This window comes from Solanum stenotomum, unplaced genomic scaffold (assembly GCF_019186545.1).
Source record: "Solanum stenotomum isolate F172 unplaced genomic scaffold, ASM1918654v1 scaffold16821, whole genome shotgun sequence".
Classification (NCBI taxonomy): Eukaryota; Viridiplantae; Streptophyta; class Magnoliopsida; order Solanales; family Solanaceae; genus Solanum; species Solanum stenotomum.
The window spans coordinates 21,514-47,499 of record NW_026024246.1 but is presented as its reverse complement, the minus strand read 5'-3'; the positions used below and the strand labels follow the sequence as shown (position 1 = coordinate 47,499).

The window sequence follows — 25,986 nt, the reverse complement described above, 5'->3', positions numbered from 1 at the left end:
CGCCTCTCTCGCTTTATACAACAGAATTGTATAAATTGCATTTTTGTTTGAATAAAGCGAGAGAAAATTGTATATACACATGCAAATACATATATATCCGTTCTATACACTTATAATTATACAATAAAAATATTCCCCTGTCCAGTTCTCTTTTGCCTTTCTCTCTTTCTCATTTTATACAAACACAGATTATACAATATAATATATAATTTATGTTTGTATAATGTATAATTTATGTTTGTATAAAGCGAAAGAAAATTGTATATACATATGCAAATACATATATATTCGTCTTATACACTTATAATTATACACTACAAATATTCCCCTGCCCAGTTCTCTTTTGCCTTTCTCTCTTTCTCGTTTTATACAAACACAGATTATACAAATATAATGTATAATTTATGTTTGTATAATGTTTAATTTATGTTTGTCTAAAGCGAAAGAGAGAGCGATATACAAATATTTTTGTCAATGATTTATACAAACGAGAGGCTAACAACAATTTATACAAATAGCCTGCCAGCAAAATTATACAAATCTGAAGAGGAGCCAACGAATTATACAATTGCTTCTTTTTGTATATATGTATAGCGAAATAGACATAGCTTTCAATTGTATATGTATAGCGAATTATATATATATATGTTTGCTATGGAGCGCAATTATGCAAACTTTGCTATATCATGCAAATATGATTTTTTTATTTGCTATATGTGTGAAAGTTGCTCTTGTTTTAATTTATAGATTAAGATGATTTACAAAAATTATTTATTAGCATTATAAGTCTAATTTGGTAATTAAGGACAAAACTATATATATAAAAATGAGTTAAATAAGCTTATTTTGTAATTTTGTATTACAGCCTTCCTTCGTTAACCTCGAGCAGAATCTCCGGAGATGAGCATTCCAACCGGAGAAGTCGCCGGAGAGGACTTGTTTGCACTGGCAACTGCAGCCGCCGATGACCTTTATAACTTTCGCGACAACTATTTCCGCTTAACTTCGGAGGAGAGAGACTCCAAATTGCAAAGCCAATCTGATCTAGCTCTTCAAATCCTCGATAAAATTCCTATCGGTAAACTCTCTGTATTATTCAAGCTAACTTCTGCTGAAGTAGTAGGAATTCCGTTGAGTTCGGATTGTGTTTGTGATAAATTTCTGCAGAAAAGAGGAAATTGCCACTTCAACGTGCAACCTATGAGTATCTAAGAGGGAAAATACTGGATGCAGTTCCTGTGTATAAGAAGGAAGCTGAGGATCATCTGTCTAAAGCTGTGAGTGAAAGACAAAATACAGAAAACTAATTGGATGTCCTAAATATGCTTTGTTATTGAGTTAGTAGCATTGTTATTTGAAGTGTTTGTCGATTTGTTCGTTTTAGGTTAAGTTGAATCCATCTCTTGCGGATGCTTGGCTGTGTCTGGGTAATTGCATTTGGAAGAAAGGAGATTTAAATGCAGCTAAAAACTGCTTTACGTTTGCTCTTGGCAAGGTGGTTTATGCTGCTGCTACATTTGTTACTATAAGATTTTACTAGTGAACTATTATATAAAAGGTCTACACATATAATGTTTCCATTTGTTGATGTTTTCAGGGTCCAAATAAGAAGATTCTATGTCAACTATCAATGCTTGAAAGGAAACTGTCTCATGGTGAATATTGCTTTATGCTATGAGTTTTTTTGTTCCTTAACGAGCATCATAAGTACATATATATTAGTCCTTTTCTTTTGATAAGGTATATATGTATACTAGTACTGAATAGTGAATAGGAGGAAATGTGACCATACGAAGGCTTTCTTTTACCGAGTGACCAAACCTAATGAAGTTGGGTACAACCATATAGAACTTCAAACTGAATGATTTATTATGTATACTTCCTGTTTCCTTTTTGAGGTCTCCAACATATTATTAATGCTGAGGAATACAATAGTACCTGTTTCACACACACACACACAAAAAGTTCTACGATGTATTATTTAGCATTAAATAAATGGTAGACTAGAATTCTCCCTTGGAGAGTTTACTTGATTGTTTGATGTTATTGTATGTTTGTTGAGTCTTGTATGATCCTGTGCCATCTTGGTACTTTATCAATAAAACTTTGACTTTATCAAAAAAAGGAAGACTAGAACTTTTCCTTTCCAAAGATGGGGACATGATATCATGTAAGGAACTTTAAATTCTAAATAGAAATTCAAGCCAATGTGGTCAGACTTGTGCGATTTGCTAGGAACCCACAAATATCACCAACCTGATGTCTAGAGAAATTGAGGCATCCATAATGATAATATCTTCCAATACCTAATTTTAAGGGCTGTATTTGGACTTAATGGGGTTGTATGGAGAAAAATATAACCTTATGGAATCAGTTTGTTGAATAAGTCAAATTGAAAGTAGGTGTGGTAAATATCAGATTGTGGCTTGATAAGTTGCAGGATAATGGAACACCAAAACAAAATTTATTCAATCTAGAACAAAGATGTAGAATCTAGAAGAAACTTTAATGATTCGGAGACTGTCAGAGTTACTGAGTCATTAGAAGAGCTGATACCGGATGAAAACCCAAAGGATTCAGAATTGTGGAGAACAACAGAGGAAATAATTATTCTATATAGTTGTGCTATCAGAGCTACTGAGGAATGAAGTCAGTGATAATGTTTAAGGACCATTAAAAATGCTAGGGATAGCAAAATTTCCAATAAAATTGGTTTTTCTTTTGGATGAATAGATTTACTGAGGCATGTTTAACACATTACAACGTGCAAAGAAGATTATTCAATCTCTGTAGTGGGTGTTGCTTTTGGGAAGACTATCGAACATGTGAGACATCTATTGCATAGAAGGTGTACTTGGCAAATCTGGTGTATTTTCTGGAATCTTTATGGGACTCAGTGAGTGTGGCTGGCAGTTAAATCAAATAGACCAGTTGGCAGGGGCAGAAATTAAGGAAAGATCAGAGTCAGATATGAAGAACAATTCCCTTACGAGTTATGTCAATCATGGACATTTTGACTAGAAAGAAACCAGACGTTTTGCAGGGAAAACAGAATACATTCTTTTTTTGATTAAAAAAAATTGTGCTGCTGCAATGTGACAATTTTCATCCTTGGAGTTTTCTCTTCTGATTCTTCCTTAGAAAATCTCTTAACTTCAGTATGATCATATAATTTAATAGATGTTACTGTAATTTCTGCCTGAGATTTCTATTCTACATGTTCTTTTGAGTCTTAATACAAGTGGACACCACTAAGTTACCCGTTTCAAAAAAAAATACGAATGGACACCACTTTTATCCCTCTGTTCTACTCTCCAAACTGATCAACCACTCTACTTCGAAATTTCTACCTTTAAGAGTATTTATCTTAATCTTGAAGTATTAAAGTAAATACTGTATATTTAAGCTTTCTTGTCTGTATTTTTGCTTATGGTGAAAAGTTAACATCTTCGCTGGCATTTCTTTTCCTAAGAAGGCTGATCATACTTTGTTCATCTATATTTACTTTGCAGATGCTGAAAATCCAGAAGAAGTTGTTGATGAAAGCATCAAACATGCCAGGGAAGCAATCACTTTGGATGTCAAGGATGGATATTCTTGGTGTAAGGAATCTAGTTTAAAGGAGACACTTCCTTAATTCTGAGCTCTACATCCCTTAGATATGTTGTTACGACCATTCTTTGTTCAACCACTATCTACTTCTTTATTCACCTTTGACCTAGTGCTTGTCAATGATATTAAGTCCATGTTTGCCTTGCTCTAAAACATGTTATAGCTTAGAAGTAAAATGTAGTTTCTATACACACTCAATGATTAAGGCATGGCAACTAAGTAGATTTAGTACTTATACATTTAGAGTGCATGCTACACAAAAAAAAAAAAGAAGAAAAAAAAGAGTGCATGCTACACTTCACTTTTCACCTTAGGTTACTTCAGCACTATGCACGGCTAAAGTTCTGCTAGACTCATACTCTAGCTGATTCCGTATGGATTTCTCCGGATAGATGAGCCATGATTCACATTTAATGCATCCAAATTCAAGTTTCTTCAATGGGCTTTTATCTGCCTTTTTTTTATTGACTAGTATGGCTTCCATCTTTTTTTAACAGATAACCTAGGAAATGCATTTCTCATTTCTTTTTTTGTGACTGGATCATGGGACCACAGCAAGCTTCTACAGTCATTAAAAGCGTACCAGAATGCTGTAAGTATGCATTTGCCGATTTGACTTCTATAAAGCTTATCTTAAACGCAATGTCTCTTGGAGTCTGCACCTGTCCTGTTATAATCTTGCTCATGAACTTCAGGTTTATTGGCTGTATGTTGAGCATTTTAAGTCCGTTATGCTCTATGTTTTATTTAGTAACTTGGAACCTCTTCTAATTCTGGACCCTTTTCAGGAGAGAGATGAAAAAATGAAGTCAAATCCTGATCTGTACTACAGTTGTGCCACTGTAAGCCTTATAACTTCTCAATTCTGATTTATTCTATTGTATAGTAATTTAGTGTGAGATTCTTTGATAACATCTCAGAAACATTATAGCAAAAGTGGCCTTTCTAGACTCACTTGTTATCCGTTAGAAGTTTGGTTGTGGTTGCAACTGATTGCCTCATTCCTAAACAAGTTGGGGTCAGCTATATGTATAAAGGAAAGAAAATTAGATGGGAAAGTATCCCATAATGAGATTTTACAAGCTGGAAAGCTAGATTTTCTTTTTCAGTTTTGCCTTCTGTCCATCAGCTCTCTACCTCCCAATTTAGGGGTAAGGTCTCGTACCCCACTTAATCCGGGTATGTTGTTGTTGCCTTCTGTCCATCAGCAGTACCCCCTTAGTCCATTTTAGTTGTGGAATTAATGCCTCTTTATGACCACGGTTCTATCGGAAACAACCTCTCTACTTTCACGAGGTAGTGGTAAGGCTTGCATACACTCTACCCTCCCAGACCCCACTTGTTGGATTTCACTTGGTGTGGTGTTGTTGTATGACCATGGTTCTATTTTGCGTTTGAGATATAAGTAGAATGCCAATTGAATGATCCAGAAAAAAAGGTGTATATTAATTAATTAATTTCTCAAAAAATCCAAGTAATGAAATGTCGATTTGGGAGTGTACCTGAAACTTTATAATAAAGACAAAAATTAGTTGATGCAGGGACCTTCATCAGCAAAGAGATCTGTCAATTCAGGGAATGTGATGGAACTTCGAGATGAGGGGAAAACATAATGTGATGTCAACTCATTTAACCCTTCTTTTTTCCTTCTTGAATCCTATCACCTTTTTCACTGTAGGAACACTTTAGCATTTTAAGAGAATATTTCTTCAAAGAACCCCCTTCAAATGATATTTTAATATATGCAGATATCAATGGGGTGCATAGTTGATGTAGTTTCAAGAAAACCATCAAAATGCATATATCTGCAACTTCAAATGCTTATGTTGGAATTAAAACGAACGAATTGCCAATTATTAACTAGTCCACTCCATTTTCCTCACTAAATCGGTGACTCTTCATGAATAGGGTGCGTAAGTGATTTATTATAAATATATGCAGATATTAACTCTCACTTCATCTTTTTCCTCTTCTGGTTATGCTTAGAATTGGATTTATTAAGATCTACAAATCTATACAAAGTTTTCTCTCTGCTTATTATGATCTTAATATTTTTAGTGGCTTGGGCATTATATGCATAGTCATACAAAATTAGAAGCCTATTTAAAGAAGCTTATTTTTCTTCCTTTTTAAAACTAATGTCTGCATGCACAATCATGTCTTCACTTTCCTCTCCGAATCATTTACAATTAATGCTTGGTTGAATATGATTTGATTCTTAAGGTGAACAAATATCTGGAGAATTATGAGAGGGCCCTTACTGGATTTGAAGCTGCTGCATTAATGGATCCTGGTCTTAGTGCTATGGAGGATGCACGAATGATAGTTCTGCTTCTTGATAAATTAGACTATTTGCTTCGGGTGAGATTATATGTTGTGGTTAGATTGCATAAAGTATATCCAGTGATTCTTTGTTTTATTTTGGCAAGCATTTAGGAAATCATGGCTGACAGCACTAGAGTCATAAGGAAATATCTGAAGATATATGATAGGACACTTACTGTTCATCTAATTTTTATTGTCTGAGATGTATAAACATCCAAATAGAACCTTTTTCAGAACCCAAAAAGAAGAAGGGATTTGATAAATTTCAATGCATTTAAACAGAGTCTTGTCCCTGATATGGAACACACGGGTGATACTTTTGCAGCTTATGATACCTGACTTGCAGATTATAAAAAAAAATGTCTCCTTTTTCTGATGCAATAAAACGTCTCATATGTCAGTCTTTTAGATGCTGTGTCTAATTAACAATTTCTAGTTAATGGTAGTGAGGGGAGACAAATTTGTCATGTTAAATTTGTATGACAAGAAAGTCCCAAAAGATTGTTTTTCCTTTCAAACATTATTGTGGATCCGTTCAATGCTTGGGGGAACTGAGAAATTAGTTGATGCTAGGATTCTGTTTATACTTTGATGCTACAGAGGTCGAGTTAGAAACCTTAATAAGGTTGCACCAAATTCAATGAATATATTCTCCAATTTGAATGTGTCTTTTTGAGCTAGTTGATAGGTGAAAGCAGTTCAGGAGAAACGGGAAATTACTAGCAAAATAGTCAATTAATTAGAGATAGCGTAAGGCTTGATGATATACCAGTGCCAGAGAAGGGGTTTTAGCATTCAAGATACTACGAGTACTTAAGACAAATCAATGAAGAATTGATCTTTTCTTACATTTGACCTGCTGATCAATCCAGTTCATCCACTTAATGGGTTTATTTAGTCCGTATTCATGTACTAGTTGTACTGGAAGGTATTTCTTCCAAAATTAGTTGTTTCTTCTTCAGCTCTTCCATGTTTTCGTGCAATGTAGAGGAGTTCTTACAAAAGGAAAAAAAGAAGTGTACAATTCTGAATTTGTTTGTGTCAATCACTTCTGTTGGGTGCATAGAACATCTGTTGTGCATGCCACTTGAAGAATGTTGAATGATTTGGTCATATCTCTCAGGGTCAGACTAAGGCTAAGCGGCTTTCTTCCCTATCATCATCGCTTGCTACAGTTGATTGTAAGGATTTATTTTCATCTACTTAGTTAGCAAAAGAGTTTGATGTTTGATCAAACCTCATTATGGATGAAGGTTTAACCAAAGAACTTCCTGCAGTGAGTCATTCATACAAAAGAGCAACCATGGATCTCCTATCTGAAGGTCTTAATAAAGGAATTGCAGTCACAGGGAAAGTTTTGTTCTTTGCTAAGAAAGAGAGTGTAGCTCCATTGTAAGTTACCTTGATTTCTATGAACCTAGAGCAATTCATTGTTTTATCACTTTGCTCATTATTTATCTCCTTTGTAAATGAAATGGCATTATTAACTGGTTTTCAAACTTTTATCTTATATTCTGCAGGTGCTACGTGCTATCTGATTCCAACCACACGTGTTATGTAATTACGGTGTATGGTATTTGTAATGATGCTGTAAGTCGTCCTTCTGGAGCTGTTTAATGTCTCTTATCACGGTTCTTTGTTTGTGTTACTCAATTCATGAGAAAAGGGGATCTTGTTACGAAACTGAAGAAACAGATTAAGCAACCAACACTTTTTTTGTTTTCATGTCCCTGTTTGTGCTTAACAGCAGCAGTAGCAATACGCTTGATAAATAGTATGGTTTTTCTCATCTCATTTTTCCTACTTGAAAGAAGAATTATAGGAAGTGTAGATACCGTACTCAAAAATACCTTAGCCTCAATAGAAGATAATAATGTGATGTCGTTGAATCAACCATGAGCCCGAACAGTCTATGTCATTGACTGCCTCCTGTAGTAGTATCATTAATATTAGAGCACTGCCATATAAGCTTTTCATTTTCTGCATCACACATCTTCAAGAAGAAATGTTTCTTTTCCATTCCTTATAAGACATGTTCTTTGCATTCATGTAAATAAGTGAATGAATCATTCAAGATCTGATTTTGCCCCACATTTCAATCTGACCCCAGATTTGATACAGTGAATGCATTCATTAGTTCTTTGGATGTGTTGCTTACTTCAAAATTGTCACCATATCACCTTCTCTGTCCTGCATTGACAAAGAACAAACTGATGTGACTAATTGAATTGAACTTTATCTAATGTATTAATTTTGAAAATAAGAGTTGGTGAATGTAGAAATAACCATGACTATGCTGTTTTACCTAGACTTATCAAAGTAATTAGCCACTTTTGGATTGATTTGATCCTTTTGCCAAGGTCCCATAAGTTATCACTTCATTCAAGTGCAATATACTCTTATTGACAGATTAAAGAAGGAGATCAAGTCACCTTATTGGAGCCTTTCTACCGTTTTGTTGATTTTTCTTGGAAAGGGAAGGTAATCTCCTATTGTTATGTTATTTATGGTATACTGCACTTGTTGCAACTTGACCATATACTTTGGATATCTCAAAATTTCTTGTTTCTAGCTTGCGAAAATCATTGTATTTACTTCTTTATATTTATTTTTTTAATCGGTAAAATAGTAACATTTTATTTATGAGATCACCAGCATAATCCTAGTTAGTTACAAGGAACATTGTTGTATTTATCGTGAACCTCACTTTAACTACAGAATAAGCACAGAGAATTCATAGGTAGGATTTGACCCGATTCAGATAAAATAGCCCATGTCAACGCTGGTGATAAAATGTCATATCAGTTTCTTCCTAGCAGGTTTTATACTCTTGTTTAGCGTTCATGTTAAATTCAAACTCTCATTTACCCGTTCAACTCGCCAGCGAACTTCTGCTTTATGTTTCCTCTTCCATCTGAGGTCCATGTTATCCACATTTCCTTGCCAACCCAGTCCACCATACCTGACCCGACCACCCCACATCTATACTCATGTTCCTCCTTGTTCACACCTTCTGCCGGCGTGGCTGCATTGTGGAAATATTTGCAGCATATGAAACTGTTAAAAGCACAAATTTCCAATCAGCTATGGATTACCTTAATTCTAATAACCAATTACTAGAACTAGAAAGAAAGATAAAACAAAAGCAAGGATTACCGAGTTTGATATCTTTGTTTAAGCTCTTGTATAATTATCCTTCTCCAGCTAGGGGATAATATTGCCAACCTTACCAGCAATTAGGAGTAAGAGAACCCATTGGAAAGTCATTCTGTTTTTTGACTTCATCTTGAATGGAAGCAAAAACCAACTTGCATTTTAATAGAGGGAATATGAACGGTTAATTCAAGCAATTCTTGGAGGACTAGTTTTTTGTGCATCGTGGAATGAAGATTGCCTTAAGGCTGGAAGTTTTTCATTTAGTCTGTGCTAGACTTTTGTCTTTTACATGTTCAAACCTCATCCTCATGAAGTTACTTGTTAATTTTGACCCTACAGCACTACCAGTTCAAATCAGTGCGAGTGGATTTTGTGGAACAACTTCTTGTAAATGGAAAATACTTGTCTTCTCATCATGCAGTTCGTACGTCAATCTATGCACAACACAAGGCATGAATCATGATCTTCTCTTGTAAATGTAAGCTACCAAGAAAAATTTGGCAATTTCTTCACTATGAATTGTTTTTCTTGTAAATACTGATATGTGCAAAACAGCTGATCAGAATTTTTGAGTGCTTGCTCAACTACCCACCCAAGCAAATGTACTGGTTTCTTTTGGTCTGTCATGTCTCTGTTCGTCCTCTTAAGTCTTCCACACTTTCTTGTATTCTTTTCTAATGGCTCTATCTCATGTGAAAGGCGTTCTTTTTATTCTTCTTCTCGTTTTTGAAATTGATGACATAGGAGCTCTTCTGCTTTGTCATTTATATGTATTGTCAACTAATCGTTGTGTTTCCTTCAGCAGGATTTTGGATGATATGTTTTCCATGGAGAGGGAACTCCTCACATGTTATATTTCCACTTTCAAACACTAGTTTTATCACTTGAATGCGAAGAAAGGAAAAAAAAAAAAGAGGAAGAAAAGTTTCGTTATCGAACTAGGTGTGGGGTTTAATGATCTAATTGCACATATTTCAACTGACAAAGTAGTTTGTGGCACTTGAAGAGAGTAGAGTATTGTTTTAGCATATGTAGCTAAACGTATAGGCTATCATATAGTTTTGGGAGCTTGTATAGCGAGTCAATTTATAACAAGGTTGATGTTTAATTAATTCTTACTCTCCTCCCTACATCTAATTTTCTTGGGGTTGTATTACCAGTTAACGACTGCACATTTAGATCATGAGCCTTTTTTCGTTGGCAGACATCGAGTAGAAAATTAGATCTCAGATTGACATCTTGATACGAGCAATTCTGGCATGAGGAGCTATCTTCTTGCTCGACGTGCCTGCTATTCACCAGCACAGGAGGTGATAGTGATACCGGAGAAAATTACTCAATTTTATTGTAATAGCTTACAAAGTAGCGGAACTTTAAATTAGTATATCAAAATGCATTTAAGTAGTCGCACGGAATAAAGAATCATACAAAGAGACCAACTCTATACATACATGTAAACCTAGATGTGTTTCATTAACTTGCATACAATTCATAATGTGATCCAATGGAAAGCTAGTATCAACAGAGACAACTAACGAATCGAAACCCCTGTTGAGAATGACTCAAAAAATACTGCAGAAGCAGACAGAAAAAACTATCATTGCTGGTAATAGCCACTCTGGTGGGGAGGAAGATGATATGGAGAAGGGACGGTATAAGGAGGTCGAGGCATAGAACCTTGTTGCTGCAGAGGTGCAGGTTGCTGAGGAGGTGCATTATAGTAGGGACCCCGCCACCCCGGATATGCAGGTTGGCCATACTCATGGTTTGGTGGAGGCTGTTGTTGATGTTGAGTTGGTGGATATGGTGGACCTGGAGCTTGCAAGTTGTAAGGCGGTGGAGGCTGCTGCTGTGGAGCACCATAAGGTGGTGGATTTTGAGTATAACCAGGCATTGCAGGCTGATGAGGGGGTTGGTAAGTAGGAGCCGGAGGTCGAACAGCATTGGGAATATTCGCGGGGTCTGCTGGCGGTTGGGGATTGGATCTTGTAACCTGATGAGACTGAGCAGCAGAAGGATAATTATAGCCATTTGAACCTTTATTCTCCTGAAAACTAAGACCTGACATTTGTCTCTGCACGTCATCCATCATTTCCCGGCACTGCATGTTTCTTGTCATCACAAAATCACTGCCCTGTTGCTTTACATTTGTGATCGCATCCTGTTTAACCCATGAAAGGAGAATGTCAATTCGTCATTCTTCAGTCGAAGGGCAGAGGAATGTGAATCCCAGTACAGACACACACACACACACCCTTTCTCAAACAGATGAATAATTCCATACCTGAAGTGTAACATAGAACTTCAATCCCTCGTTGATATTCTCCTTTATTTCTTGATATTTTGAAATGGCAGCTTCGATTTGCTTATAGGTTCGCTCACGGGATGCTGTAACATTGAGCGAATAAAAATTAACTAATACTGCTGGAAATAGAAATCAACATTGGACAAAAATTAATAGCAAGAACAACATTTGAGAGTAAGCATATCAGACATCTATAGTTGTATTTGGGTTGAACATGGTTCATTGTTCCTTTGGTATTGGTTGCTACAAATGGAAGCAGCAAGCTTCTACTCTTCCTGACTCATTGACAACATGATCGAGGCCTTTGCCTTAATTCCATAGCCTCCTGGTGTCCCTGGCTTCCGAAATGATTAGGGTGCACAAGGAATTCCGCTCATCCAGGTAACATCACTTTTGGGTCATTACATTTCTGCACTTCTCATCTTGCTAAATAAGAATACTAAATCGGTCTTTCTGCTAATTGACATTTTGTTAGCCAGTAGTGAAAAAGTCTTTGCTTGTTAGTATCTTCTCGTTGGTATATAAGAATACTAAGTTGGTCTTTCAATGTGGTAAAGCTTCACTCATAAATGAAGAAAAATAGACACCCTAGTGCACCAACCAGTGCCTCCTGCCTCCTGTCCTACAAATGTGATCATAAAATATGGAAACAGATCTATATATGGGTGTGACAGCAGTTCACCATGTTCCTGGGGAAACTAGACTTGCAAAAAGCAGTGACTGCGACCTACTTCTATACAGAACTTGTTTATTAACGCCACAGGGCACCATAAAAATCAAAGCTTCAGCATGCTTCAGGCAGTACCCCTGGAAGATAGTGCAGATACCTTTATAATCCTCAAGATTGAAAGTAGAAGCAAAGTCCACATTTTGAGCCTGCAAATGAAAAATATTATTAGAGAGCACTCAAAGATATACATTGAAATAATAAAGTCATAGTAAGTTGGTCTTTCTAGAAGTGGGATTTTTTATGTCGTTCAGCCATCAATAGGGCTTTAGTTTTACACAGATTCTCAAATGTTAAGCATTGTTTGTCACCCCCTAGGAACAGATTAGAACAAAGCAGTGCACTACAAACCCCATAAGAAAGCCATTGCAATCAAGTAGTAGATCATCTTTTATCTCCTTGACCCTTTCCTTTTTCGAACAATCTCCTTAATAGCTTCGTAAATTTTCTTTGATGAGGTAGATAATTTCATTAGTAAAACTCCATACAACAGGCAAAAGGGATTACAATATAGAAGTAAACATATCCTGCTTCCCTCAGTTTCAAATATTATCCCCACTTCTCAAAATCAGAAGAAGAAAATATCAGAAATGCAAAGGAAAATCCTATTTCATTTTAACAAGATACTACTCCAAATATCAATCCAGATACATAAAATATTGGAAGAAATGCAAAATGTGGCATTGGACTAGAATGTGCAATCATAAATTCACCAGGTTAATGTTCTCCTAGAATAGTCATGATATTAAAAGCTCAAGGTTCTTGGAAATTTAAACTAAAAAGTGAAATCCCAGAAATTTAAACTTTATATCAGAGACCTGAATCTGCAGCAACAATTGTTCTTGTGCCTCAAGGTTCTTGGAAATTTCTTCACAAATATGATCATATTTCGCGATCTCCTTTCTGAAAAGATCCTCGTGGGAGCCAGTGGATGTCATCAGCTTAGGAAGTATATCATCCTGTGCAATACCCCACAATATAAATGTAAAGCTGGATCCCACAAATCCTGGATCAGTGAGCAAAGAAGCAGACCAAATACCGAGAAACAAGCACCTTTCCTATGGAAACAAAAATGTTTGACCAAGACAAAGTGCAATTCATTTTCGGTGACCTGTTGTCAATGGATGACGATTAAAGAGAAACCACTAAACCCAGTTAGGAAGTAGTGTTAACCTTATGTGCTTGCTTCTTTAAGGCAAATGCTATCTTTCATGTGCAGCAGAGGAACTCTTTGACTTCCTAAGCTCCAAAAGGAAATGGAGCTGTGAGACCACATCTATAGACTTTTAAAGAAGTAGCTATCATGATACACTATGGTGCCCCCAGAAGGACCATGCACATAGGAATTAGCAACAACAAGAGCAATTTTACTAATAGACAATGAATAGTGAATCACTGCTAGGACAACCAAATGCAGTGTGGTCTTTCTTTCTTTGTTTTTGGTTATTAAGCAAATGCAAGGACAAGGATTAATTTACCAGTCCATAATACTTTAAGCAAGCATGTATTCTGCTCAGTTTGGTGCAAGCTTATGTGACTTGTACCATGATAAGTACTATCAAGTAGCAGATAAAATAAGACCTCTTATGTGTGAACTATCAAATGACCTTTGTTTCCGCTTCTTTCAAGAAATTCAAAAGATCATACTTGATTAACAATCCTATGAGCAAAAGAAGTACATACTTAATAACTATATACATAAGCTAAAAGTTCTGAGTTTAAAAATATGTCCACCTCTTTAGAATTAGAATTCAAAATTTATACTGCATAAGGTACAAATGGCTATGTTATCATACCTTCCTCTTCATTTCTTTCAGCATATCTTCAAGCCCTGCACGCTGAGCGCCAAGACCTTCTAATTGTCTCTGCAAATATAAGCACCAAAAACTTGAAAGAGTCTGTGGAGGCGGTTATTTCTTTATTTTTTTATGAAATAAGTTTGTAGAAACAATTATTATGGCTGCAACTTAAAGAATGTTCATCCAATAAACGAAATATCCCCCAAATAGATCCAACAGAAGTCGGGAACTTTGTCTTTCACAGTCCATAAATTCAATCTTCTTTTTATTTTTAACCGGTAAAGGATAAGAATATTGATTAACAGCACAAGTGAGCGCTGGAGAATATGCACAGTTAGCATCATTGCAACTTGTATAAAGTGCTAAAAAATTCAGTCATGGCTTCAACATCATTAAAAGAAGCTGTATTGCACCAAAAGATGGTGTAGAAATACATTTGTATTTCACTATACTAGCAGTTCTTTTCTTCTCTCAAAAATTAAAATGTATTGTGTTCCTTACCTTCCAGGTGGACCACCAAACAAATTCAACCTTTTTTAATCAAACCATAACTTAGGCATTAATCAGGCTTGTTATTAAGCTTTCTTTTCTACTGTTGTTACTTATGGTGAATCTGCATGTTTCCTTTTTGTGTATTCACTAATACAGTATTCTTTTAATACACCAAAACTTGCAACATAAATTTTTGCATGGTGTCTCTGTAAAAAAAGGTACTTGATTATGTCTTGTAAGTAATTAGACAATTTTCAAACTGAAAGTAGCTATGCCTTTTAAAGCACAACATGCAGGTGCTGTATACTTTCTTTTAGTAAATAGGTTACATTAACCGGTAACGTTCTTTAGTAAACATCACTAGTGAAGTGTTTTCAAGAGAATATTCTATAGCTACTCTAGAAACACATATTCTATAGCTGCTATAGAAACACGGCTGCAGCATAACCCATGATAAAGGATACAGTAAGAACAGTAACACACATGTAGCCTCGTTAACTCGTCTTACCAAGCTCTGTTTCAGAGCTCCCGCAATGGCATCTTCATTGGCATCCAATGACATGATTGGTCTTGCCAAGGTTGGAAGAGCAGATTCAATCTATCATAGAGAAAAGTGCCAGGTTAGATTATGCTTCTGCTAGCTACTTGGGGAGACATAAAAGTAATATCACATTGTAATCAATGACTTTAACTATGAACTTCTTCTCCAACTGTAACATGGCATATACATACAACATACTAAAGAGCAGGCACTTCAGTGTTGTGTAGTTGAAATCAAATATCTAAGAAATATATGAATGACAGCATATATTTCTTAAAAAATTGAGAGAAATAGAAACAACACAAAAACAAAAGCAGCCTGGTGCCCTAATTTCCCTCTACGCGCGGGGTCCCAGGAATGGCAGATATATTAAATACATGTCAAACAAGTCACTAAGCTCTCTCAAATCCCAATGTCACAAGTTGTCGAAAAGATCTTATTTTGATATCTCATAATGTGACGACTATCCTAAGAATACCCACTAATATCATGTCTATTTACAGAACCCACAGCATAGAACGTCAGAATTCTTATCTACATGTCTTGATGAGTGAAGTTTGTGACGGAGCTAAATACACATTACATGGCTAGTTATCTAAAATAAGGTTTCACAAAGAATCTAAATGCTCAGTAAAAACATACTGGACGGCGGTCAAGGATCGACATTAGTGCTGCATTATCCCTCACTGATCGTTCAATCCTGGTATCACTCTCTGCAGCTTGCTTCAAGTTACCTGCAAACCTGTTTAACCTATCCTGTAGGTTCTTTGTAAGAGTACTAGATTGAGGTCTTGTCCATCGTGTTCCAAATTGACTTCTAAATTGAGCATCTTCGGTTGCTTCTTTTTGCAAAAGCTCCTCAGTTTGAATCAGTAATTCCTGGTTCACCCTCTTCAGATCATTGAGCTGCTGTAGCTCAGCTTCTAAACCAGCTGGACCACCACAAATTTGAACTGCATCTACTTCTTCTTTTAAGGCCATGGGTAGAGTTAAGTTTCCCTCCAATGCAAGAATAGAATCAGGCAAGTCCATTTCCTTTAGCTTTACTCGAGCTAGCTCACTTCCCTGTTGCAATCTCTCAGCTTGAGCCCGAATGACGTCATCAACCATTTCAGTGTACCTGGACAGAGCTTTAGCACTGTTATCAGGAACAAGACTGGCAAACATCTTCTCCTTGCTTGCGTCCAGAACATCATTCATTGGCATAGGTTTGACCATCGCAAATGCTGGAAGAGGAGGCAAAGAACTGGCTTGGGGAACTCTCATGAGGTATACTCTATCATTCTCCTTCACAGCTCTCGCCAAGTTTTGATTTAAATTAGCGTCTAGCTTATTAATTGCATCCAAGAGCTGCTGTGCTGCTCCTTTTGAAGAAGTTTTTTTGGCCTCCGACAATGCACTAATCCCACTCTTCAACCTCGCAATTTCCTCTGCAATTTCTTCTTTCTCATGGAGCTCCATACCATACCTATAGCAGGCCTCAGCATAAAACAAGGCAGCCTTTAGCTGAACATGAGCCAGCCAACCCTTGTCAAAGTGGTAGGTTAAAGGTGCAACATTTAATGCTGCCAAGGCTTCCTCATAATAAATCCCTACCTGTAATCATATGTGCAAACTCATTTTAAAACTAAATGTTGCATTTATTAATGCAAAGAGAAACTTCATCATCTTACATAAAAATAACAGACCAGCCAGAAAATGTCATGGCCTACATAATATCAAGAATGATTTTTTAATTATAATCAAATATCGGGAAATGTATTTGCTGAATCCTATGCAAGAGGGGTGTTTGTTATCTACCATACAATTAAATAAAAAGTTAACTCGACTAAACTACAGAGAATATGCAGTGGCAAAAGCTGAAACAAATAAGGTACTATAACCAATAGACAACCTGTCTTGAAATCTTTGCACAGACTCCAGGTGTGCTTCCCTTGGCAATAGTATTCTCAAAAACACACTCCTGAGCCTGCGCTAGCATGAGTCTTTCCAACATCCCAGCACATTCCACTGACATGTCAACTGTGGTGGAGGTACCCATTGATGCCTTCATTGCCACATTGTCTCTCAGGAAGGTGAATGCCCCAGCTGCAGCAATGAAGGAATGTGATGCCTGCCTTCGCCCCTCCACTGCGGATCGATCCAAACTCAATCCCATCTGACTGTGCACTGCCCCTAGATTGAACAAAACAGCAGCTTTCTCTGTGGCAAAAAAAAAAGGCTATATAAATAATATACCAAGATGATATTAACTAAGCTTAGATTTGACTTCTGTAAGTTTATAAGGTCACCATATTATATAGAGAAGGTACAAGTTTGAATTTTAACAACAATTTAGATATTGGCATGAAACTAATCATTTAATACCTTTTCCCTGTTTGGTTTTGAAGCTCCTACTTATTTAATCACTGTTTTCTGTTATATGAGATTTTATGATCAAATCCAATGGTCAGTTACTCCTCGAAAATTATTAACTTTTGCAACTGACCATATAGTTTCAATGACACTGATTGATTGTAGTCACCTACCTAATACCAGCTTTTCTAAACAGTCATTCATTTTCCAGATCCCAAACCAAACAGGACCAGCCTCCAAATGATGCATTGCACTATTTTTTATCTATTACCTTCTGCATCAGTCGATTAAAATCTTAATCTTGTTAAAGTTTTTAAATCTCTGGAGCAAATTCAGACGTTATTCCAAAATCCAAACTCCAGGATACTTGATGCATATTGAAAGGAAAATTAGACCAGTGTATGTTAGCAGCTCAAAATCAAGTGCAAAGCAATTCTAAGTTGTACTTCACGTATCACCTATTGTACGCATAATTTCAAGTCCAATCAAATAAAAAAAGTTGAATTCAATACCTAGATGAATGTTCTGCTGCACAGCTTTCTGCTTGATCTTGAAAGTATCGTACCAAGTAAAATACACAGAATTGATGTGATCCTTATCAGGTGATATAGGGAAGCGAGATTCAACAGCGCAGAGGGCTTTATAGTAATTTTGTAACATGTCACGGCGAGCAGGTAGCGAATCGGCGGGAGCACGTTCGATTTCGGAACGGTACTGTTTGATAGTTTGGAGATCATCTTCGAGGTTTTGAGCTTCGCGTTCGGAGTAGTTGAAAACGATGTAGTTTCGTAATGGACGATAGAGATCGAGTGCTACGGTTTTCTTCTCGAAGATCGCCAGCATGACGTTGGCCGACGACGACGGTGACGCCATGTTTTCCGGTGAACTTTTTGTAGTAGTGATGATTTGCAACGAATATGGAGTTCTGTATTTGTTGTTTGAAGAAGAAGAAAATGAGAGCTTCGGCGAAAAATCCCAAGCGTGTATTTTGGTGCGTATTGAAAACATTACACGTAAATTAATATTTTGTCTTAAGAACATCTTTTTAGCTGATTAATTGAATTTAAATATACTTTTAATTTTATAATATGAGTGCAATATATATCTAATTTTTTATTAAAAATTTCATGCTCCTACAAGAGATTGAGACTACTTGATATGTCATGTGGCAGATCGGGAAGTATCTAAGTTTAGTTATTCAAGCAAAAGAGTGTTTTTAAGATTGTGAATAGCTTGGGGGACGAAACTTATAATTTACGTAAGGTTCAGGGGGAGGGGGTTAAGGGCTCATTTGATATGAGAGAGAATTAATTTGGGTATTAATTTTAGGACAAGTTTATCTCATATTTGATTGAGATAAATTTGTGGATTGTAGTGTAATTTTTATTCCACATTAAGGATGAAATAATAATTTTGGGCATAACTAATTCTGAAATGACGTGTTTTGCAACTAAATGAGCCCTAAATTTACTAATTTGGGTTGTATCTAGCTTTAATTATCTTATTATTATTATTTCTTTCTCTCTCATTATTTTCAGCATGACTACATTACTTGAAAAGATAATCAATCAAAATAATTTATCTATATTCATGAGATAGGAATAAGAATATGTACATATTCATTTTCATAAACTTCAATTTGTAAAATTACATCAGGTATATTATTGTTTCTTTTAAGTATAAAATTAACACATTAAATATAATATATAGGTTATTTTATCTAAGAGAGTATTAAATAATTAATATTCTCACTATTTATCTGTTTTACTTTATTTTTCAACTTTCTTTTAAAAAAACTTTATTCTTTTTTGTGTGACAATTCTATAATTTTAACTATAACATATTTGAACACCACCAGATAAAAAGAGATCTCACTATATTTTACATAATTTTTAATTTAAAACAATTTAAAATAATAATTATTTTTTAAGTAAAATATAAAACAAATAAATTGAAACACAAAAATTATGTAACAAGACTTTAATTTTTTATCTTGTTTTTTTCCTTTTTCTATATATACCCCCAATTCCTCCAATTTATCTCTCTTACACAATTTGGGCATCTCCTATCAACGAGTCAAAGCTCGTCTCCCTTTTCAACAAATCTTCTCATTTTTCTCCTTTTCTGGTTCCTCAGGTATGTTGATCTGGAAACTCCAGCTACTTTAATATCCCTTGGCCTTTTTCTTGTTGTGGTATACTCTTTTTTGGTGAATTTTATGTGAGGTTACTGGCATTTCTAGGGTTTTGTTCTGTTGCTTCTATTTATGTTGAAAATCTATACTTTTTTGATGAATTTTATTTGGTGAGGTTACTTGTATCCTAGGGTTTTATTCTGTTGCTTCTGTTTACGTTGAAAATCTATACTTTTTTGGTGAATTTATTTGGTGAGGTTACTAGCATTCTAGGGTTTTGTCATGTTACTTTAGTTTTGGTTGAATATCTCGTTAATTTTAGTCTAGGAAGCTTGATTTGTCCTCAAATCGTATAGTGCTGACATGGGTTTTGTTCTGGAGCTTTTCAATTTCTCGTTACTTTTAGTCTAAGAAGCGTGATTTGTCCTCAAATTGAATAATGCTGAGGTGGGTTTGGAAACGCTATCTAGTTCAAAATTCCTTGTCTTTTTTCTTGTTTGGTCTATTCTTTTTGGTGAGGTTACTAGCATTCTATAGTTTTGTTCTGTTGCTTCAATTTACAGTGAAATTTTTGTTAATTTCAGTCTATAAAGCTTGATTTGTCCTCAAATCGAATAGTACTGAGATGGGTTTTGTTCTATTGCTTCAGTTTACATTGAATAGCTTGTTACTTTTTGTCTAAGAAGCGTAATTTGTCCTCAAATTGAATAATGCTGAGGTGGGTTTGGAGCGTAAAATCGCTACCTAATTCAAAATTCCTTGTCCTTTTTCTTGTTTGTTCTATTCTTTTTGGTGGGGTTACTAGCATTCTAGAGCTTTCAATTTACAGTGAAAATATTGTTAATTTTAGTCCAAGAAGCTTGATGTGTCCTCAAATCGGATAGTACTGAGATGGGTTTGTTCTGTTGCTTCAATTTACATTGAAAAGCTCGTTAATTTTAGTCTAAGAAGCTTGATTTGTCCTCAAATCGGATAGTACTGAGGTGGGTCTGGATTGTAAAAATGCCAGTTTTTTCCAAAATTCCTTGTCCCTTTTCTTATTTGTTGCATACTTTTTGGTGAGGCTACTAGCGTTCTAGGGTTTTGTTCTGTTGCCTCAATTTACATTGAAAATCTCGTTAATTTTAGTCTAAGAAGTTTGATTAGTCCACAAATCAAATAGTACTGAGGTGGGTTTTGTTCTGTAGCTTCAATTTATGTTGAAAAGCTCGTTAATTTTAGTCTAAGAAGCTTGATTTGTCCTCAAATATAGTACTGGGGTGGGTTTTTTTCTGTTGCTTCAGTTTATGTTGAAAAGCTCGGTAGTTTTTGTCTAAGAAGCTTGATTTGTCCTCAAATTGGATAGTACTGAGGTGGGTCTGGATTGTAAAAACGCCAGCTGCTTCCAAATTCCTTGTCCTTTTCTTGTTGTTTACTTTTATTGGTGAATTTTATTTGGCGAGGTTACTAGCTTTCCAGGGTTTTATTCTGTTGCCTTAGGTTGAAAATCTCTTTATTTTAGGTCTAAGAAGCTTGATTTGTCCCCAAATTGAATAGTAGTGAGGTGGGTATCTAAATCAGGAGGGACAAAGTTCTACATGAAATTAATTTTAATCAGGGTGTAGTTCTTTTTATTGACGAAGCTAAGGCAGGACAGGTATCTAATGCTTTAGAAACCGATAGGGAAACTTCCTCTGCTCCTTTGCCCACCCCAAATCCATGTTTCTCTATACTGGGAAGCACGAACATCAAATTTCATGCTGCCTATACTTTTCACAATCAACTTTGACACAACATTGATTCATATATGACAGCCATATAGCTATGTATCTACTTGTATCTTTTATATTTGGACTATTGGCACCACTAGTTTTGAAGTGTGGTTTTTTGTAATAGAAAACATTTTATTTTAGGTGATGCACTTCACTATATTGTTTGTGATGTTAGACCCGTAAAGCTAACAAAGTATATCCCATTTGCCCTTCATTAATAGTTACCAATTTATTTCTTGAATGGGTACTACTTGCTACTTCTTTAGTTTTATGTTTAGAGCATACAGAGAAATAATATCATGTCCTCATAATTTTTCAAATTTACATGCCAATCCATGTCCATGTGCAACATAATGCTAGTATGATGTAGTCTTGCTTAGCTTCTAAATGCGCATAAAAATGTTGCTCAGTTCTTAGAAGGTTTGCCTTGTAGAAGGTTAAAAGGTTTTCCAACATTAATTGGAAGCGACAGGTTGGTTCTCTACAGATGCGCATACATTATATAACAGTAAATCTTCCCCAAAACCTAAGGCACCAAGTCAAGTTATGTTTCACCTTTTATAGCTCTTCTTTTACCCAAAAGTCCAGGCAATCATTGCTAAACCCACATACAACTAATAACTGACCAGGGTTCCAACAATGCAATCAAAATTCAGAGTCTCGTCAAAAAAATTGAATTTATACCTGAATGTCAAAAAACTAGAAGTTCAAAACATACAGAAGTAGACAGCGCTGAGACAGAATTACAACTATAACATGCTGTTACAAGAAATTCTTGTAGGGACACAACCTTTGCAGAAGACCAAATTTCATCTTGATGAAAACAATGCCCCCTATTAGGATTCAAAGAAAATTCTAAATTAATTATCTACAGCAAGAGACAGGGAAGCTCTCTCATAAACTTATTTTGAGTTGAAGATTCAATAAAAATGTCTTCTATTATATATAAATAGGTAAACTCAATATCTTGATAGAATAAGTGAGGAAAACTAACCCCATCAACTGCCCCCAAGGCCTAGCATGAGTGGCAAAAGGTGGAGGATATGTGGCTTAGGTCGCAAGTTCAAGTCCCACACCATGCAAAGCGAAGCCCGGTATTTAAGTGGAGAAGGGTAGAGGGGCGGGCCCATTATCCACCGAGTTTAGAAGGTTGTGATTGGTCCAAAGGGTGGGTCACAGACGGATTTCTCAGTTATAAAAAAAAAAAAACTAACCCCACCAATTTATAGTAATCAATTAAGAAAAAAAGTATATCAGTCCATTAATAAAGGATGTTATATTGTCAAGAAACTTACTGTTCGAATTGCAAATGGCCATTGAATAGTTGTCTCTTTAATCATGAAAAACAATTGATTCATATTGTTTAGGTGTGCAAAAGTTGTATAACCTCTTTTTTTTTTCTTTTTTTTTGGGAAATGCAGATTCTTTGGGGAAGTTGGTAGGGGGGCAATTTGAGCTAGAGATTGGACTTTTGGCTATCTGTTTCTTTGTTATAAGGTTAGAGACCTGTTTCAGTTTGCAATTCTATTTTTTTTTTTCGTCTTTGCACCCGTCAATTGTAACTTCATTTGAGAATGGTCTTGGAGAGGTTACATGGAGTTTGTCTAGTTGATTAAGAAATAAAATCTGAAAGTAGTTAGAACCTGCTTATGATAGCTTGGTTTGTTATTTTGGTCTAGGCTCATGGTCCAATGGAGTGTTGTTCTTTTTTACTGTTTTGAAAAGCAGTCTTATTTAAGCTTCTCATCGATCTGTTTCATGTATAGTCTGTGTTTTTAATTCAATAAGTCTATCATAGATAATTGTTATGCTTACTTTTAAATTTTAGCATCAGATTGATGAATTCTTTAAGTGCTAATTAGCTAGATAGAGACGCAAATAAGTGTAAACCAATGACAATGATGAATATTGAAATATATTGTGTTGCATAATTATTAGTGCTTGGCTTGGTGGTTGGTAACTTTTAATGTTTGCAAATATTTGCCATATATGTATTCAGCGTTATGCTCAAATAATGAGAAACAATATGTTACTTAAAGGACATAATTAGTCTAATTGCTCCTAGATATGAGATTAGAGCCTGTGACATATCTGGTTTGATAAAATATTACAGTAATAAATTATTTTCCCATATCATTAATGAATCTGGATTCCTGGTTTGATACCATATTGCAGTTAAATTTTATTTATAGCCTGAAGTCCTTTGTGAATCATTTTCCTAAATCGTCCACATTTCTTACTGTCCCTTGGGTAGGTCTACTTTGGTTAATAGCCTATCACATATGCATGCTCAAACTCTCTGCATGGGCATTTGCCTTTAAATTGATCATCCTTTGTTCAATCTGAAGTAAATTTACTCTCTCATACAAACAAACAAGCTCTCATTAATGGTGGATATTAGTGGTGGAAGAACTAACATTGTTTCCTTTCTCTTCTTTGAGATGCACTTCTGGTCATCATCATACCAAAATGCAGAGATTTGTTTGTCTCTTACATCTGGATGGATGCGAAGAAGTTTATGCAGTTGGTCGAGGAGAAAAAGAAGAGAGCTCTTGAGAAGAAAGAAGGCCACTTGAAATGGGAGCAAAAACTTGAAGCTTCAGCTAATTTGAAGTCTGATGCTGAAGCTGGAGAGAAAACCAAGGCAGCTAAGCATAAAAGGAAGTCTGACTCGGGGTCTGATAGTGGGAGTGACACTGACAGTGAATATGAAAAGAAAAAATCCACGAGAAAGTCCCATAAGAAACACAGGAAGCACCATAGCTCAGATTTGGTTGATTTGGATAGGAAGGACAAGAAATCCAAGCGGAAGCCAAAGAGAAGGTCCTCTGATTCCGGTGATGATAGCTGTAGGGAATATGATGGTGATTCAGAAGAAGAGAGAAGAAGAAAGAAGCGGGGCCACAAGAAGCATAGGCATCATGATAGATACTCTGATTATAATTCCTCCGACTCTTCAGATGATGAAGACGTGGGAAGAAAACACCATTCAAAGCATCACAAACGTCATCGACGATCACAACCGAATGGATCAGAGTCTTCCAGTGATGATGACCATGTTGCAGCTAGGAAACGAAGCAACACAAAGCATCATAAACGTCGTGGAAGGTTGGACTCAGATGCTTCTGTCTCTTCTAGCGATGGAGAAAAAGTGAATTATAGTAATCACGGGAAACATAAGAAACGTCATCACAAACCCCATAGTCACGACTCAAGGTCTTCGGATCCTGAAGATTTTAGGCATGAGAGAAGTAGATTCTTAGGTGAATCCTCTGATGAGAATGAGGAATTAGATAGAAAAGATAAGCACAGAAAGAATCATCATCGACATGGTCATCACCGTCATCACCATTCCAACCATGCGCATCGCCGCTCAGTTGAAGTGTCGAAGGACAACCATCAACCTCATGACAAAAAGGAAAGAAATGGCGAGCGAGTGGACCATACTTCTGAGGTGCTCAAGGAAAGTGATAACAGTGGTGCTCGTGTGATTCAAAATGCTTAGGATGCTACCTGATTCATGTTAATTTTCCATTTTGTGGAGACGTAAATGTCCATTGCGAATAACAGTTGGACTGTAATATTCATGGGGTCTAAACCCCAAATTTCCTACTGTTGAATCTTTAAACTGATCAGCACATTTGTGCTACTAATGATTCTGCTGTTTATTAACTGAATGACATCTTGTTGTTATACTGTCCTCTTTATGTTTAGTGAAGTTTCGAACAGCATGCTGGTCAAGTCACATATTAATGTGAAAGGTGGATTATGACAGGTAAACTTCTGGTTGGTCAGTTTGCAATCTGAGGTGGTGTTATGTGATGTTGTATAGACAATATAATTGACTTCACCTAGATCTAAAGATGACAACTGATGGCTTTATAGATGATATATCTTAGACCTTTCACTTGATTGAATGACATGTGAAATACCCTTGTGAATTCATTTATTGTATTGAAGTATTTGACTGCCATGCTAAATGATTGTCGTGAAAGAAAAAAAAATTGGTGACAAAAGTTGCTACTATACTTTTAACACCGATTCATATAGGCTCTAGTGAGAACGAGAGCTGCCACAGTTACTAACTTTAAGTGGCAATATATAAGCTTTAGCAGCATCTACAATTGCCAATAATGTTATCTGGGAGACAAACATAAGCTTTAGCGGCGACTATACTTGCCACTTATACCTATTTATATAACGGATAGTATGGTAGACCACAAATTGGGATAAGTTGCACCTACTTTAAATTTTAAAGGATTGCAAAAAGTGATAATAGATCTCGTCGTTACTATTATTAAAAAAATCTAGATGCTTATGATTCAATAGTAGGAGACAAACCTTATGCTAAAGACGAAAAAAAATAAAAGTATATGCTTTAGGTGAACATATATCAATGTGTGCACTTTTAGCGTCGACTGATGAAGATTTAGCACGAATAGACTTGCATCTAATATTTACCTTTAGTGGCGGCTATTATGAGCTGTGGCGGCGATAATAGTTTCCACTAATACAAATTTTTGGCAACGAACAGACTTGCATCTAATATTTACCTTTAGTGGCGACTATTATGAGCTTTAGCGGCGATCATAGTTGCTGCTAATACAAACTTTTAGCGACCAATAGAATTTCATCTACATTTACTTTTAGTGGCGACTGTTATGAGCTTTAGCGGCGATAATAGTTGCCACTAATAAATACTTTTATTGACGAATGGGCTTGCATCTAGTATTGACCTTTAGTGGCGACTATTATGAGCTTTAGCGGCGATAAGAGTTGCCACTAATAC

General features: G+C 35.8%; 3 protein-coding genes across 6 annotated transcripts; 2 read left to right on the top strand and 1 right to left on the bottom strand.

Moving 5' to 3' along the window:
• The first annotated feature begins 849 nt into the window (after positions 1 to 849).
• On the top strand, positions 850 to 10,244 carry LOC125850406 (uncharacterized). Of its 3 annotated transcripts, none has more exons than XM_049530260.1 (14): positions 850 to 1,078; positions 1,168 to 1,277; positions 1,385 to 1,495; positions 1,598 to 1,655; positions 3,513 to 3,602; positions 4,110 to 4,204; positions 4,401 to 4,454; positions 5,836 to 5,973; positions 7,061 to 7,118; positions 7,215 to 7,329; positions 7,458 to 7,527; positions 8,347 to 8,418; positions 9,433 to 9,571; positions 9,899 to 10,244. In XM_049530260.1, the coding sequence occupies exons 1-13, from the start codon at positions 901 to 903 to the stop codon at positions 9,547 to 9,549; spliced, it is 1,266 nt and encodes a 421-aa protein (XP_049386217.1). In that variant the 5' UTR covers positions 850 to 900; the 3' UTR covers positions 9,550 to 9,571; positions 9,899 to 10,244. The 3 variants fall into 3 exon arrangements, with proteins under 3 accessions (XP_049386217.1, XP_049386218.1, XP_049386216.1); XM_049530261.1 differs by having other exon boundaries at positions 9,896 to 10,232; XM_049530259.1 differs by lacking the exon at positions 9,899 to 10,244 and having other exon boundaries at positions 9,433 to 9,677.
• Positions 10,245 to 10,515: 271 nt separating this feature from the next.
• Positions 10,516 to 18,306, bottom strand: LOC125850405 (vacuolar-sorting protein BRO1). The gene is made up of 9 exons (XM_049530258.1): positions 17,825 to 18,306; positions 16,852 to 17,159; positions 15,600 to 16,553; positions 14,925 to 15,014; positions 13,922 to 13,990; positions 12,944 to 13,084; positions 12,226 to 12,274; positions 11,378 to 11,481; positions 10,516 to 11,254 (listed from the first exon to the last, which is right to left on the bottom strand). The coding sequence occupies exons 1-9, from the start codon at positions 18,183 to 18,185 to the stop codon at positions 10,691 to 10,693; spliced, it is 2,640 nt and encodes an 879-aa protein (XP_049386215.1). The 5' UTR covers positions 18,186 to 18,306; the 3' UTR covers positions 10,516 to 10,690.
• A 1,040-nt stretch (positions 18,307 to 19,346) lies between these two features.
• LOC125850413 (uncharacterized) lies at positions 19,347 to 24,874 on the top strand. 2 transcript variants are annotated; one of them, XM_049530268.1, is made up of 3 exons: positions 19,347 to 19,448; positions 22,619 to 22,694; positions 23,639 to 24,874. In XM_049530268.1, exon 3 carries the CDS (start codon positions 23,698 to 23,700, stop codon positions 24,700 to 24,702), a length of 1,005 nt encoding a protein of 334 aa, XP_049386225.1. In that variant the 5' UTR covers positions 19,347 to 19,448; positions 22,619 to 22,694; positions 23,639 to 23,697; the 3' UTR covers positions 24,703 to 24,874. The 2 variants fall into 2 exon arrangements, with proteins under 2 accessions (XP_049386225.1, XP_049386226.1); XM_049530269.1 differs by having other exon boundaries at positions 19,358 to 19,448; positions 23,673 to 24,874.
• The last annotated feature ends 1,112 nt before the right edge of the window (positions 24,875 to 25,986 follow it).

Bases quoted from the DNA above. Each gene is read 5' to 3' on its own strand.
- LOC125850406 (XM_049530260.1), top strand. From the start codon at position 901: ATGAGCATTCCAACCGGAGAAGTCGCCGGAGAGGACTTGTTTGCACTG. The intron at 3,603-4,109 runs GTAAGGAATCTA...TTTTTTTAACAG, and splicing joins CAAGGATGGATATTCTTGGT to ATAACCTAGGAAATGCATTT. The intron at 8,419-9,432 runs GTAATCTCCTAT...TTGACCCTACAG, and splicing joins ATTTTTCTTGGAAAGGGAAG to CACTACCAGTTCAAATCAGT.
- LOC125850405 (XM_049530258.1), bottom strand. From the start codon at position 18,185: ATGGCGTCACCGTCGTCGTCGGCCAACGTCATGCTGGCGATCTTCGAG. The intron at 15,015-15,599 runs GTATGTTTTTAC...TCTCTATGATAG, and splicing joins CGATCCTTGACCGCCGTCCA to ATTGAATCTGCTCTTCCAAC. The intron at 13,085-13,921 runs GTATGATAACAT...GGTATTGCACAG, and splicing joins TGAAAGAAATGAAGAGGAAG to GATGATATACTTCCTAAGCT.
- LOC125850413 (XM_049530268.1), top strand. From the start codon at position 23,698: ATGGATGCGAAGAAGTTTATGCAGTTGGTCGAGGAGAAAAAGAAGAGA.